Source organism: Hylaeus anthracinus, unplaced genomic scaffold (assembly GCF_026225885.1).
Source record: "Hylaeus anthracinus isolate JK02 unplaced genomic scaffold, UHH_iyHylAnth1.0_haploid 12001, whole genome shotgun sequence".
NCBI classification, from domain to species: Eukaryota; Metazoa; Arthropoda; class Insecta; order Hymenoptera; family Colletidae; genus Hylaeus; species Hylaeus anthracinus.
The window spans coordinates 11,025,729-11,039,973 of NW_026534348.1; the positions used below are offsets into that span (position 1 = coordinate 11,025,729).

The following is a 14,245-nucleotide window of genomic DNA, read 5'->3' on the forward strand; positions in this document are numbered from 1 at the left end:
AACGCATGAAACTCGATTTTTCGACGGAAACGTATGGTTCAACTTGTCTGCATGTTCGTGGAAATGATGGTTCGAGTTAATATCAGTATCTAAATTAATATTAGGTGAAAGGCGTTGGAACTTGATAGCTTGATCGGGACTAATAATCATAGTTATACCTAGTATTTTAATAAAATGTTCTAAGGTTAGTGTAGCCTGATATTTAAATAAAATCGTTTTTCGTGTTCGACCTACTCTGGCAGAATGTAGGTGGGATATTTTAGATATGTACAAATAGGAACTCGAAATATTTCATCAAGGTGCTGGATGCGTAAGAAATTTTAATATTCCTGTTAGAATATTTTCGGCTCCATGTATTTCCAAACCCTTCTCTGATATGTTATAGGTTAATATAAAACATTTTCTTAAGCTGCTCAGGTAACACATGAAACAGATAAATAAATAATAATTTCCTAAGCAATATAGCACAAGTCAGGTCAAGATTCATTTAGACCAACACAGACTGGATTAACAAAATATATCAAATTTTTATTCCAAACACTTTTAATTTCTACAAATACCACCACAAAGTACTCCCACTTTGCGTTAAAAAAACTTTCACGTGCTTGTTTCTCCTAAAAAAATCACTTTTCTCGATTTAATCTAGACAAAATAAAATCTAGATAAAATAAAGTTCGTAAGAAAAAAGTACATGGAACTCAAAAAGCAAAGTAATTCATGCACCAGCTGAAAGTAGGACGCAGTCCACGCGCACGCGTCCCCACGATCGACGACGATCGAATTATCTATTAAACGGATTCTATTGATAATGATATCATGAGCGCAATGGATCCGCGCCTTGTTATTTCGTCAGAGCCGCGGTACACCGCTTGCGAACACCGTTAGCACAGCTCTCACGTACTTCCTCGAAGTTAATGGAAACTTATAATTAGACGATAATACGTTTTACATTAACGTACCGTTGATGGAATCAAATGGATATGCGTGTAACGCGACTACAGAGTGCCTCCAGTATCGAATCGCGATTAATTCGGCGATATTAAACTTAACGATCGCGACTCCTTCGAGCTCTGCGCTATACTTGCCTCTTTATATTGATTCGAAAGGAAAATTTTTTATCTTTCCCAGGTTTACCTCGCACGTTAAATTTTTAGAAATTTTATTTAGTTTGTGCAGTTTAGGGGAGTGAGAAATTCCTTATTGATCTTGAGAACAGAACTTTTGCATTCATATTTGAAATTAATCAAACAGGATAATACAATCGATTATTATAATTACTTCGGAAAGGAGACATTATCCATAGAAAGCCAGGTGAAACACATTACTATAATTAAATGAATTAAATTCCCTGTGACATTTCCAACTTGAATAATCTTCTTTATAGCTCTACCATGCTGATTCAATAATGATGTACATGTACAGGTGTATTTTACATTAAAATTATTTTTTTCTAAGTGATACCGGAAGTAACCCTTTCTAGAGCACGGTCCTTCGTCAATCGATTCTACTAATGTTCATTACAACTGTGTCGTGGTATCGAGATTATATAATAATACATTGTTCTAGTGCACGTACAAGTTTATTCTATTAGGTTGTCCCGAAAGTTTCTTTCGCGAGTTGCACTCAATTATTTTATGTGGTCGTGTTTATATAAAAGACAATCTAATTTGATAGATATTCATGTTGTAACAGTAATGGAGCAAAATGAATCGTGTAAAATTCAGTAATGTAACATAAAACATAAACTATTGTGCATGTATTACTTATTAATAAAGCGAAAGAAACTTTTGGGACAACCTAATATATTAAAATTATTCTGTTTTGAGGAATAACAAAAGTGACCTTTCTGGAGCATGGTCCTTCATCGATACTCTACTAATGTTCATTAAATAATTGTACATTGTTCCCCTACTGCCTATTAGCATGTACACCTACATTTTATAATAAAATTATTCTTTTTAAAGGAATTACAAAAGTAACCCTTTCTGGAGCATGGTCTTCCGCCAATCGACTCGCCTGGAAGTTGAAATTAGTGTCCAGTTGGAAAAATATCATAGATAAATACACCAGGAGCGACATTACTACGTAATTCCGCAGTCAGCCTCAATGAAATTCAATTTTCTTTGCCGTGAATCGACCTGTGATTGGCGGACCATCCTGACGCGAGCCAGACAAGTTTTACCCGCCACTTCGCCGCGACGTAACCCGATTCGCGACACTCTATGCACGCCATTGATACTTTTCTATGGGACGTCCTGGCTTTCGACTTTTACAATTCGATTCTCGCAAGGCCGGACCCCCGTCGACGTTTTTCGCGCAGTTTCGGACCCGGAGCGTAGTTCAGACCAAGATATTCTGTGTTTCCGTAACAGAATCGAACCATCCATAGGAAAAACGAAATTTCCGGTTCGCGCGGAAAACGGTCCGTGACAAGATGAAAAATCCGCGAAATCGGAGGCGCCGGCTCGTTTCGAAAGTTTGCGCCAACAAATTGCGCCGGAAATCGCGCAAATTGTTCCGCGAAAAGTTTAAAGCGATTTTAATTTCTATCGGGTTCACCCACGATGAAAATGCCTGATATTTGTCGGAAACGGAGAGAGATTTCCCGCGATCTAGCTTGATCGTCGTCGCATTTAGCGGCCGTATTATTCTCTGATGCGGTGGTTTTCAAACTTCAACTTTCTATGAACTTCATCGGGTAGAATTACGTTCCCATTTTTATTTAAATTTAATGGAGGCTTCCTTTTGTGAAATACGTATCCGCGTTTCGTATCTTTTTTTACCGGTACTACGTTGTCTTTAAAACGACGAAGATTCGGGTAAAAATACCGCGATAAAAAGAATCCCAGTAAAATTTAGTAGCTTCTGTTCATTTTGACAAAAGCGGAATGAATGGTAACGAATATTACGAGGACAAGTTGTCACAATATTTTTTAAAGAGGCTTACCACAGCAATGTTCTATATTAAACAGAATAATTTTTTTAATTGAAAAGAACCACAGGCAAAAACAATACATTCAAAGTTTCAGTCACAGACAGTCTAGTGATCAGCAAATACAAACAAGCAAAGCTGATAGCAAACTGTATAGACCATAAAAAAAAGTCGACATCTGGTATGAAATTGTCCAATTCTTAAAATGCGTAAAAAGAAATAAAATCATCCAAGAGTCCACAGTGTAAACACGGTTAAGAATAAACTATTACGTGGAGAGAGGTGAGCAGCGATTAGAGGTATACATGGGACATCAAGGCTGCTTATCTCAAGTTCACTGAACGAAATTTCGTCTACAGTCGGCCTCGCCATGTCAGTGACTCCTAGTTCGGAGACAGGTCCTTCGACCTCACCACGTGCACGAGTGAGCGGCCAATGTCAGGCTAAAATTATAATCGCTCAAATATTTATCCTTCTATCACTTAACACTGAACGCTGCTAATCTCTAGGGAATGTCAAACGTCAGCCTCAACACACGCTCCCATTCAAGGTGTAAAATTGAAAGTGCTACGAACCGTTATCTCCGAAATTATGTTGCTCGGATTGCTCACAGAATTGTCCCACCAATTAATTGATCGTTGAGGTGTCTGGATAGTTTAATTGCTTTAATAAATTATAGCACTTAGATATTTAATGAGAATACTCTCGGATCATTGGGTTACTAATTTATTATCCTACTGAGTGGGAATTGAGCTGTGTAACTAGATAACCGTGCTGCTATAGTACTATATTATTCAAACTACATTATTCAGAGTAGTTAGAGCTCCACTTACCCTAAGTCGTTTAGAGGTCGTTAAGGTGTACGATATAGTTTGAACGCTCAATCTGCATGAGTTGGGTAACAGTTATTTATAATAACATTGTTACATTTGTACACTGCTATTATAGTAAATTACTAGACTAATAAATTACCAAACCGTTATCATTAGTATATTGGTATCGAGTTTTTCCTTGCTCAAAAATATAGTCCATTTTTATCCGTTATATTCGGTAGATAATACGGAACGCAAATAAAATACATAAATGATAAGGGAATAAATAAAGTAAATATTTGGTTGTCCAGAAAATTCGTGTCAATTTTTAAGATAAATGTAAAGGCACATTTGAATTTTGATATATATTTATCTATCAATAAAAAATTCCTACAACATCCGAACGAATAATTCTACAAATTAAATAATTCTCATAGACATACACAGACACATACATTTTGAGCCCAGAACAAAGTACTTCTTCCAACCACCATTAATATAAAGCCATTGATATAAAGAAAAATGGCTCCATTTGAAGTCGAAGAATCAATTTTCCCTCTCGATACGCTGATAACGTTACTAGGAGCCAAACGTTCAACCCTGACGAATTATTGGGTGGGAGAAAGGCAATACGGGCTCGTGGTAAAGCGAAGCAACACGATAAATCGGCCGTGAAGAAGACGCGGCCCGTTATCAGTTCCGCGTCCGTGGGGAGCGCGGCGTCGTCTGATCTCCGGCGTCTGGAAACGAACTTGACCCGGTTAAACGGTTACAGGAATATTTCGTGACGTACCTGTCGGGCGCAGGTAACTCGAACGGCTGCTCGCGACGAAGGTGAGCCCCGCCAGGAATGGAAAGGACGCGGCGTTTCGTTGGCGCTAGAGACGCCCGAGCTGAGACAAAGAGTAGGTCAAGTTCAGCGGAACGTGGATGGAGTAACAGACGAGTGACTCTCGCTTTCATATTCCCCGTGGCGTGCTGATGGCATATGCACGTGCACGCGTGACCGCACACGCACCGAATCACCGAGGATTCGTAGGACGTTGAGCCTACTTGATTCTGACATCGGGGTACGGAGGAAAGGGCGTGCCCCTAAGGAATATTTAGGAGCGACAGTGGGACCACTTAGTGGGAACATGTTGAAGCCGTGTGAGTATAGGGGAGCATGGAATCCTCGTGAAGGTGGAAGCTCATGGGGGTGTGAAATTTAACACATTGGGGGTGGAAGGAATAAACGAAGTTTGAATTGGTAAATATCCTCGAGGCGGAAATGGAACCTAGGGTGTTTAATACTATACATTTTTGAAGTGTATTTGCAAACGTTTCTTGATATCGATTAAGCTATCTTTGATTCAATTCAGAAATTAGGTGGAAATAGAACCTAGGGCGTTTAATACTATATATTTTAAAGTGTATTTGCAAACATTTGTCGATACCGATTGGGCTATCTTTGGAAGCTTGAATGATTGATTCAACTCAGAAATTAGATTCTAGATTCTATTTCTCTGATTCTAAATTTGTATCACGACAAATTAAGAATTCATTTGAAACTAGGAATTCCAAACATGAAATCACTTAACAAGTTTATTAATTTCTTTTTCAGCATAAGCATTTTCTTAAATACATCCCCTTTTTATTAATCTAGATCAATTTATATCACGTCCAGAAGGATTGACCTTTTATATCGAGTAAGTAAAAATTCATCCAATTTACTAATGATTCCATCTCAAAGATGTTTTTAGTAACTCAATAATGTCCGTTCCAAATTACCGAACTAATTATTTTTTACCATATTTTCGAATGTATTTACTTCCACAATTTATGAAACTGCAAGTTTCATATTTTGCTACGTACCATATTTTCTAATATACCCTAGAGGTTATTATTGCGTAATCTCGTTACGCTATAGCGTTTCCATGAGATAGGGCCACTTTAAGAGAAGGCCATCCAATTACGTTTCGCCCTTTTAGATGAACATTCAGATAGGAATGCACTGTTTTAACAAGATTTCGGAAATTGGACGCTATCGAGTAACGATGGGAAAAATCTCGCTTTTACGTCGATCATAATGAAGCAACAATTAAAGCCCTTCGTGGCCGCGTAATCGTGTTCAACGTGCATGCATACGTTCTCCGCGACGTTGTTATCATCGACAAACGACAATCGGATTATGTGCCTACGAATAATCACTGTGACAGGTGGTCAGGATAATCGGGGACAGGGAAGCTGTTGGCCGCGTGTGTTTCGGTGTAGAACGATGCAACATTAGTACCTAGATACGATCTCGTTGCTAGACTCGGGGAAAATTGGGAACCATTTCTTGCCATGGTTACGCGAACAGCGATATATATTATGCATAGTACAACCTACAACAGTCACGATTTATAAGTCAACGTGATAAAATATTTTTCCACGATAAATGAAATGAAATTTGTTGGATGCCAATCGCCATTCGTGCGATTCATTTTATGGATAATTAAATGTAATAATTCGAATACTTTCAGGGGCATTTCTTCAGTATTTAAATTATTTGAGTACTATAATATAGACGTTACCACTCGAGTTATAAATGAATCTTGATAATTAAATTTTTCAATGAGATATCGTAACAACGTTATTCATGTTTAAACACATAAATTAAGAAAAATACTGGGAGAATTTTAATTAACTATATGTGGAAAAATACGATATTAAATATAATATCAAATGAGAAACGTAGGAAATATAATTAAAATTTGTATTGGTACCAAAATGTAGAAGAATATCAAATAACTACATTGAATAACTCAAACACAATATCAATATTAATATCGGCACACAATTCACCTTTGATTAAATATCGAAACAGTGTTCTGATATCGTTAATTTTTAATAACAATTACAAGTTAAAACTTTCGTTAATTTGATCCCTGAAGAAGTAGACTAATTTGCCATCGATTGCGTAATTACGAAAATGGAATTTAGACGAAATCGAGAGAAAAAGCTATTCATAAGACCTCGGTAGAAGATAAATGATAATTTCCCTCGGTTTGTATCTCGGTTTTAATGGATGGTCTTATTTATTATTCCTTAAGGGAATTTCGTGTATTAAGGGAATCGGATACTGCGACTCCGCGAGGAGTGACGCGCGGAACTTTATCACGGCACAAGTTCCAAATTTATCTTCCTTTAAAGCTACTTCTTTCTAATGAATAGCAACCGTTAATCAAATTTTTGTATTTTATAAGCTGGCTACGGAAGCTTACGGAATTACTCCTCGGCCGGCGACCGCTTCGCCAACAAAACTCAAGGCTCAGGCGTGCTCTTCGACGATAATCAAGCACTTTAAGTTTACTTCACGCTTTCGATTAACTCGTTAGAGATGAAGTTCGAGTGGACGAGGATTTGCGAGATACTCCGTTTGCGTAACTGTGTACACTCTGGGCTCCGTATTAAACTAAAATAATTATGAGCATTTAAAAAAAAACTGTGCCGCTAATTTAGTCCAGTAGTTTATATCTCAGTTCACTTCATATTTCACCTTCGAGTCCCTGAAGAAGCTAAAATGTTCCAAGAAGAATATACTCCCACCATAGCTTCCAAACCTCAACAATCAACAAACGAATCAACAAATAAATGTTATCCACAACCCAATTTTTCTCCACATCCCTGGAATTATAATCCACCACCTCATTCACCAAATGTCGCGACGCCTGCTTAGGTCAACCCTGTACCAGACGACGATACTAATAGAATCTCAGCTCAGCGTTATAGATGGCAATCCTGCACCACGGTCCAATAACAGTCCCTACCGATATATCATAAACCCGACACCGCGTGCAACCTTGGCGAACGCCAGAATCACGAACCAGAGGAGTCACAATCGATGTGTATCTCTCCCTCGGCCCTTGACCGAGCAGCACCGTGGAGGCGCACGTCGTGCGGCGTATTAAACGCGAAGAAATCACCTTGAACGTCGACGGGATCGGGGCCGTGGTCGTGGCTTTGTACTCGCATTATCGTCGTATTTCCGGCGCGAGCAATCGTGTCGATGGTCATGAATGTCGTATGGGAAGTTCGAGCCTCCGAAACGCGGGCAAGGGTGGTGGAAGACAAAGAACGAATGGCGAACGATGAAGAAGATGCAATCCGTGAGGGAACCACGTATAAAGAAGGGACGATAGCGTGGGTGCTGCGACACTTTTTCATCGTCCTCCGACAGAGCCTCACCGAGACCTAAACAACATGGTCCCACTTCGCGGCGTTTTAGTCCTGGTGCTATTCGTCCTGGCCGCCAGACACGCTTCCAGCGAGCATATTAATCGTGAGTAAATAATCTCCATTGGCGAAGGGAGGAGCCGTCCGAATGGTCTGGGTGCGTTTCAGGGTTAAGGTTTTCAACGATATCCTCGGAATTTGGCATTAAGAGCGTTCCTGGGATACTCGAAAGGGGGAATTTCGAGGAATGGGATATTTTTATAAGGATTCGTGGCATTTAATAGTCGAATGGTGGAGTTGGAATGTTTGTTAGTCATTAAGGGGGATGTGTATTTATTGTTTTATTATTCGGTTAATATAGAGAAATTATTATATTAATTACTATATTAATACAAAGATCCCAACGAGCATTTTCTGTGTATTAACCCCCTATGGATCGAATTTCTTTATTTTGCAGGCATTTTGCAAGCCATTCACTTTGGTATTTCAAGTTGATCGTGCTGCCGAACGTCATCAATATTGTTATTATCAAAGACATTGCACAATGTAATTAACAGACTAAAATATATTAGCATATGACCTGAAAGTTACATGAGCCCATAGAGGGCTAAACTTTTCTCTAAATTTTGTTAACTCTTCAACTGGATGATTTGACTGCATTCTAAGATTAATAATAATTCAGACATGGGACGGAACATCGTTTCATCTCCATGAAATTTATCCAAACGAAAACTTTTTCCATAAATGTTTTAATTTAAACTAAAGTTGACGCGAACGTAAAGCACTTGATCGTGGTTGCGATCTCTCTATTTGAGTTTCATCTCTCTCCTTGTTTGCACAACTTTCATAAAAATTCAACGATCCACTCTAATTAAGATACTTTGCGCGGCGCATTTTACCACGTTATGAAAATTTTGAAGCCCGGAATAGACCATCGACCATATATACTTATAGCACTTCTTCTCAGAGTTCGTTGAGAAACAATACTGCGGAATGATGCTAATATCGCGATACTCTCCTAGCGACTGTTCCGATATTCGATACTAAGCGGATATTAGAATCCGATTCGTTTCGAAAATCGATCACGCTTCACCGGGTACAAGTGGGCCGCTGCATTCATCGGTAATGAATGACCTCCGAAAATCCAACGTTAAGCTTGTCATTTCGCGTAACTCGAATTCACGCTGCTCCTCCCACGCTGCGCGCATTATCGACGATGACTAACGTCCTGGAAAATTGTTACGTTTAATAAAATATCACCGAACAAGGTTCAACCTATCGAACACACTAGTTCACGATTATGCAGCCGGTTTGAATTCCATATTTACAAAAAAAAAAAAAGGAATAGAATGACGGTAGGGGTAGTAAAACCGAACTCGTCGTTACACCTAAAGTAATATGCAAAATTCCTAGACCACTTACGGTACATCGCATCTTTTACATTTTTATCGCTAAAGGAAGTGTATAAATTTTCATATAACTTGTATAATTTATTTTACCAATTTTATTGCGCAATGTACAGCCTGGAATTAGATGAAAATGTTAAAGGTTTGTTAAAAGTTCATGCTACTTATACTTCTGCTACTCAAATTCATACGTGAAACATATTACACATAAGTGTTACAAAAAAAAAAGGTGATCTTTCTCATTTTAGAATATTTTCTCACCTCTCTGACATATGTAGTCATTATACCGTCACTATACAATTTCTGCTACCCTATTCAATTTTTTTTATCGAAGATTGACACAGTTTTCGGCACGAACTTATGGGATGACCTAATAGTATGAATTTGTCGGATAATTTAATATTTAATTATATTTTAAGAATATTTTATTCTCTGGCTCTCTTTTTCTTCGAGCTCTGTCTAAATGATCCCAGAGATGTTCAATAATATTTAAATTGGGACTCTCGGGTGGTCAACTCAAGCTTTAATATTTCATTCCCTTCTACGTCTTGTAAACACTAAAGCACAGTAACCAGCACACATCATATCAATTACATCAACACCGATTTATTGAAGTGTAATGCAAGCATCGCATGGTGACCCAAGCCATTTGCACATTTTATCATAAAAATACAATTATAACTTCTAATCCATAGAGGCACAAAAGAAAACAATTCAAAACTTCCTAAAATAGAGTCCTCCAATCGAGTTCTTCCCCTCGAAACCCTGTTTAAAATGTGCCCTATCGAATTCACCGTCTCCAACCCCAGACGTCTCAATTACATTCTCGGAGCGATAAAGAAATTTTATAACCGTTCTAAATTCAATCTTACAAATTCGAAAGCACGTTTTCAACACCTAACACCGCCGTTTTATTAAACGGTCAGAATCCCTCCACGAAAGGAGCGAAGGGGCGACGGGGTTCGGGAGTGAAACAATGAAACTATGCGGAAACTTTGCACCGGTGGTCGTAACCTAGTGTCAGATAAGCGAGAGTGTCACGTAGGCGGAAGGTGGGCACGGTCGGAATAGAAAAGTGGGTGGATAACCTGGTCGAAGGCCGAAACTTAGGCGTCGCGCGTCCTCGACGGGCTCGATGACACGAAATTTAGCCGTCGACTAACGTTCGGCGTCCTCGGCTATGGTTAAGGTTCTTAACCTGACGAAGGTCGCGCCTCACGCTCGCCTAAAATCTAATTACCGCATCGAGGGAGAGAGGATACGTAATTTCCGAAATTCTCGCGACGCCGTGTCAGCTTTATGCATTCGATGCGCACGGCCAGGGACAAATTAATGGCACGCACGCACCGACAGGTAATCGCGTTAATGGGGAACGCGTAATTGGCGATAAATTAACGTAACGAAAATGCGTCGACTTTGCGTCGAACCGACGTTACGATTAAATGTTAATCCCCTTGCGTTGCACGACTTGAGACTTGGTTAGATATAAAACGGAAACGAAGGGGAAATAAAAGGGAAGAGATTTGGGTTTGAATTATTGCGAATGCCTTTTTGTGGCAGAGTAGATTATGTATCGTTAGTCTTGGGTCCTGTTTCTGCGATTTTATTCGTATATTATTTCTTAAACATTTTTGGTAACATCCTGTAATAATGCTATCAAAATGGAAAGAGTACAGAGAACCGACCTATCTGAGCCAACGTCTTTTCAAACGTTCGTCTTCAGAGGAATTCTATGATGAGACTATTAATAAACAGTAATAGTGTGTAAACGGGAAGGAAAATGTTGGTAAACATACAGTCAATCCTAGAAGTATTCGCATCCACTGTGTCTATTAAAGTTTGTCTAAATTAAATGATAGGTTTGATGTTTCATAGATAGGTGTGAAGTTTATTCATGTACGTATTCATTCTGAAACATTTATTTGGAAAAATTAACCCTTTCAAGGCAACTGGTTACTACTGCTAACCCACAAATTTAAAATTAATTTTTAAGTGCCTACTGGTTTCTAGTAAAAACCAAATTGGAATATATGTTACCTATGTCACAAAGATGCCTCCCATAGGTTGCCTCCCATTTCCTTCCCATAATTACATTAATACGCATATTTTTGAATAATTTGTAAAACTAAAAGTGTCTCGAGTAAAATATTTTTAATTGTCGTCAAAGGATTAAGCCTATCATTTAATTGAGACAAATCTCTTCGGCAGACATAGAGGATACGAATACTTATGGGACTGACTGTATACTTGCACTATTGCAATCAATTAAACGATCGATTTCGAGTCGTGAATCGTTACTGCATTTTAGAAATCAATCCTTGAACCTTAACGAGACGGTAATTACCGGGACTATGATCGATGATCTCCACGCGATGTATCTTTTCCACCAGAGCGATATCGAGCTGAAAATTACTCTGACTTGTTCCTCCGCGGCCGTTATCTTATCAGCCTCGGAAATCAACTTCCATTAGTATGTAATCTCACGAGGCGAAGCAAGGAAGTCGCTAGAGATTCTGGTACGGTGTAAACCAAGAAATGAATCGCGATGATTAAGGACTCTTTTGCTTTGGAATCCTCGAATCAAGTTTTCTTTTACGAATCTTTTTCTCGAATGCTGTCGATAACAGATGTTTTTGGATAGGTCGCAGAGCATGTAGAGGAATATATTGCTTATTATTTAATGAATAATATTCATAGTTGTTCCACTTCTCTTGAAGATAATTTGTTAAAGAATTTCTATAAGCTTTTGACAATTTATTCGTCTTTAATATTGTCGCCAAAATTAGTGGGTTCCGTCAGAAATAATAGCAAGACTCAATAATGATATGATTTATAGGTGGAAACAATAAGTTGTTCAAATTGAAATATTCAAAGTATATATAAATTGAAGCCCACAGACGTGTACGATAAAGAAACGAGAAACTTGCGATACGTTAATATGAAAATGAATTCAGATCGAACCAAAAACGCGTGCCTGTGCAAAAGTTATCAGTACAACGTAACTAGAAATACAGTAATGGGCAACAAATTAAGTATAACGAATATCAATTGAAATCGATCAAATTTCGGCGGCGCGATTGAAATTCCCTGCGCGCTCGGATATGCCGTTAGTGAAATATTTCTATTACGATTACGTAAATCATTTTCATAACCAACGAATTATAATGTCATCTCGTATCGGGCAGCAAGATAAATTAATTATCAAGATAAATTGCCATCGATCTAGACAGCCCCGATTAATCCTTTACAGTCCCATATCTCACACGCCTGGACATCCGTGTTTTGTGCTACTGAACTTTACGCCCCACCGGACACGCGAGTCGCAACACAACCGCTGAAATATTCGTACGTGCGCCTAATAAAAATATATATCCTACGCGACTGAACGACGGTTTTCGTGTGACCAATTTTAATCGGTTTTTTAACTAGTAATTTTCTGAGCAGCTTTAATCCGCGACCGTATAAAATTCATCGTCGCCTCTGTCACGAAGGTCCGCGATGCGCACGTTTCGTCATTTTTATTCAGGAGAAAGCAGACGGAATAAAACACTTAATGTATCGCTACTCTACAGGGTGTTCCGCGAGAAGGGGACACGCTGGATGACCGGGTGACTTTTGAGACTATACCGAATGTTTATATGCGCTCTTGCTGAGTGTAGTTTAAAGGTAGTTACTTTGCAAAGTTAAGGGTAAGATTTCTGTTGGAATTTTTTTGATGGGAAACCAACCATCCTTTTACAACAATTTGATTATCAAAAATCGACGTTTTCTGTATGTTCCCCTGGTCCATTCATCCCTCTGCCCCCCACGAAGATAGAATGGCTGTCCAAACACAGTCGTGCAACCGCGAAGGGTTAACCCAACGAAGGAGAGTCGAAAGGGTTGCTCGTGGACCCTTTCTTCGTACGAGTCCCTCGACCCTCCGTCGCGTGCTCGACCGATCGTTAAAATAACTCCATCCGTTGCCACCTGCAGTCGGAGTCCCTACAAAAGACTCGAAAAAGAAGCTTCGGTCTGTCGACCATGAAAAAAGAAAAATACTAAAAAGGAGGCAAAAAGTAAGGGAGGCCTGGCGAAAGCCTAAGCGAAATCGCGGGGGGGGTTGGATAACACGACGAAAGGAGGGGGGTAGTCCTCTGGTACGCCGCAACGAAGGCATCAGCATATTATCATGACCATGTTCGGTCTGCTTTTGACATATCTATTACGCGTTTCCGAATAGAGGCGACTTCGAATTCTATGCCTGTTCTGCTCCTCTCCCCTCTCCCTCCCTCTTTGGTTCTCCTTTCCAGCCTCCTGCCTCTTCAACGGGGCAGAATAGAAGAGGAACCAGAGGGCGGAAGTAGAGAATGGGAAGACTCAGCCCAGAGGGATGAGCACCCCCGCTGTGTGGGAGGGGACGGCGCCAGGGTCGACACGAGAGCTACCAGGCACCCTAATGCAACTATTAATTCAGAAACCGAGACGCAAAGTAATGAACGACTGAAGACGTACTGTGACGAAGGAGACTTATCTAAAACTGCATTCAACAGAGAGCCACATCTACGTAGTCTTTGCACGGACACTGATCGATATACTGTTCTCATCGTTTACTTTTGCAGTCGTTATTATTATGCAGTCGTATTATTAGGGACGTTTATATAATATAACACGTCAGACACCTAGACCAGGAAGCTCCACTATGAGTCTGACTTGTTGTCAGTGTCAGGTACAAGATAAATGAAAATCGAAGGGTTAGATATTACTCTATTATATTGTATATTATATGATTAAATATGGGGTTACCAAAATTAGATGAAACGAGTGTATTTACCTAAAATTTTTAATTTGACCACGCTATACCCTAGACAATTAAATATTGGGTTGCAAAAATTAGATCAATCGAGTATTTCTACCTA

General features: G+C 39.2%; 1 protein-coding gene across 1 annotated transcript in view; it reads left to right on the forward strand.

Moving 5' to 3' along the window:
- The first annotated feature begins 7,929 nt into the window (after positions 1-7,929).
- Positions 7,930-14,245, forward strand: part of LOC128891371 (transmembrane protease serine 9-like) — a 20,915-nt gene continuing 14,599 nt past the window's right edge. The window contains exon 1 of the mRNA XM_054150817.1: positions 7,930-8,047. Coding sequence (XP_054006792.1) covers positions 7,969-8,047 — 79 coding nt within the window. The 5' untranslated portion in view covers positions 7,930-7,968. The remainder of the gene's footprint in view (positions 8,048-14,245) is intronic.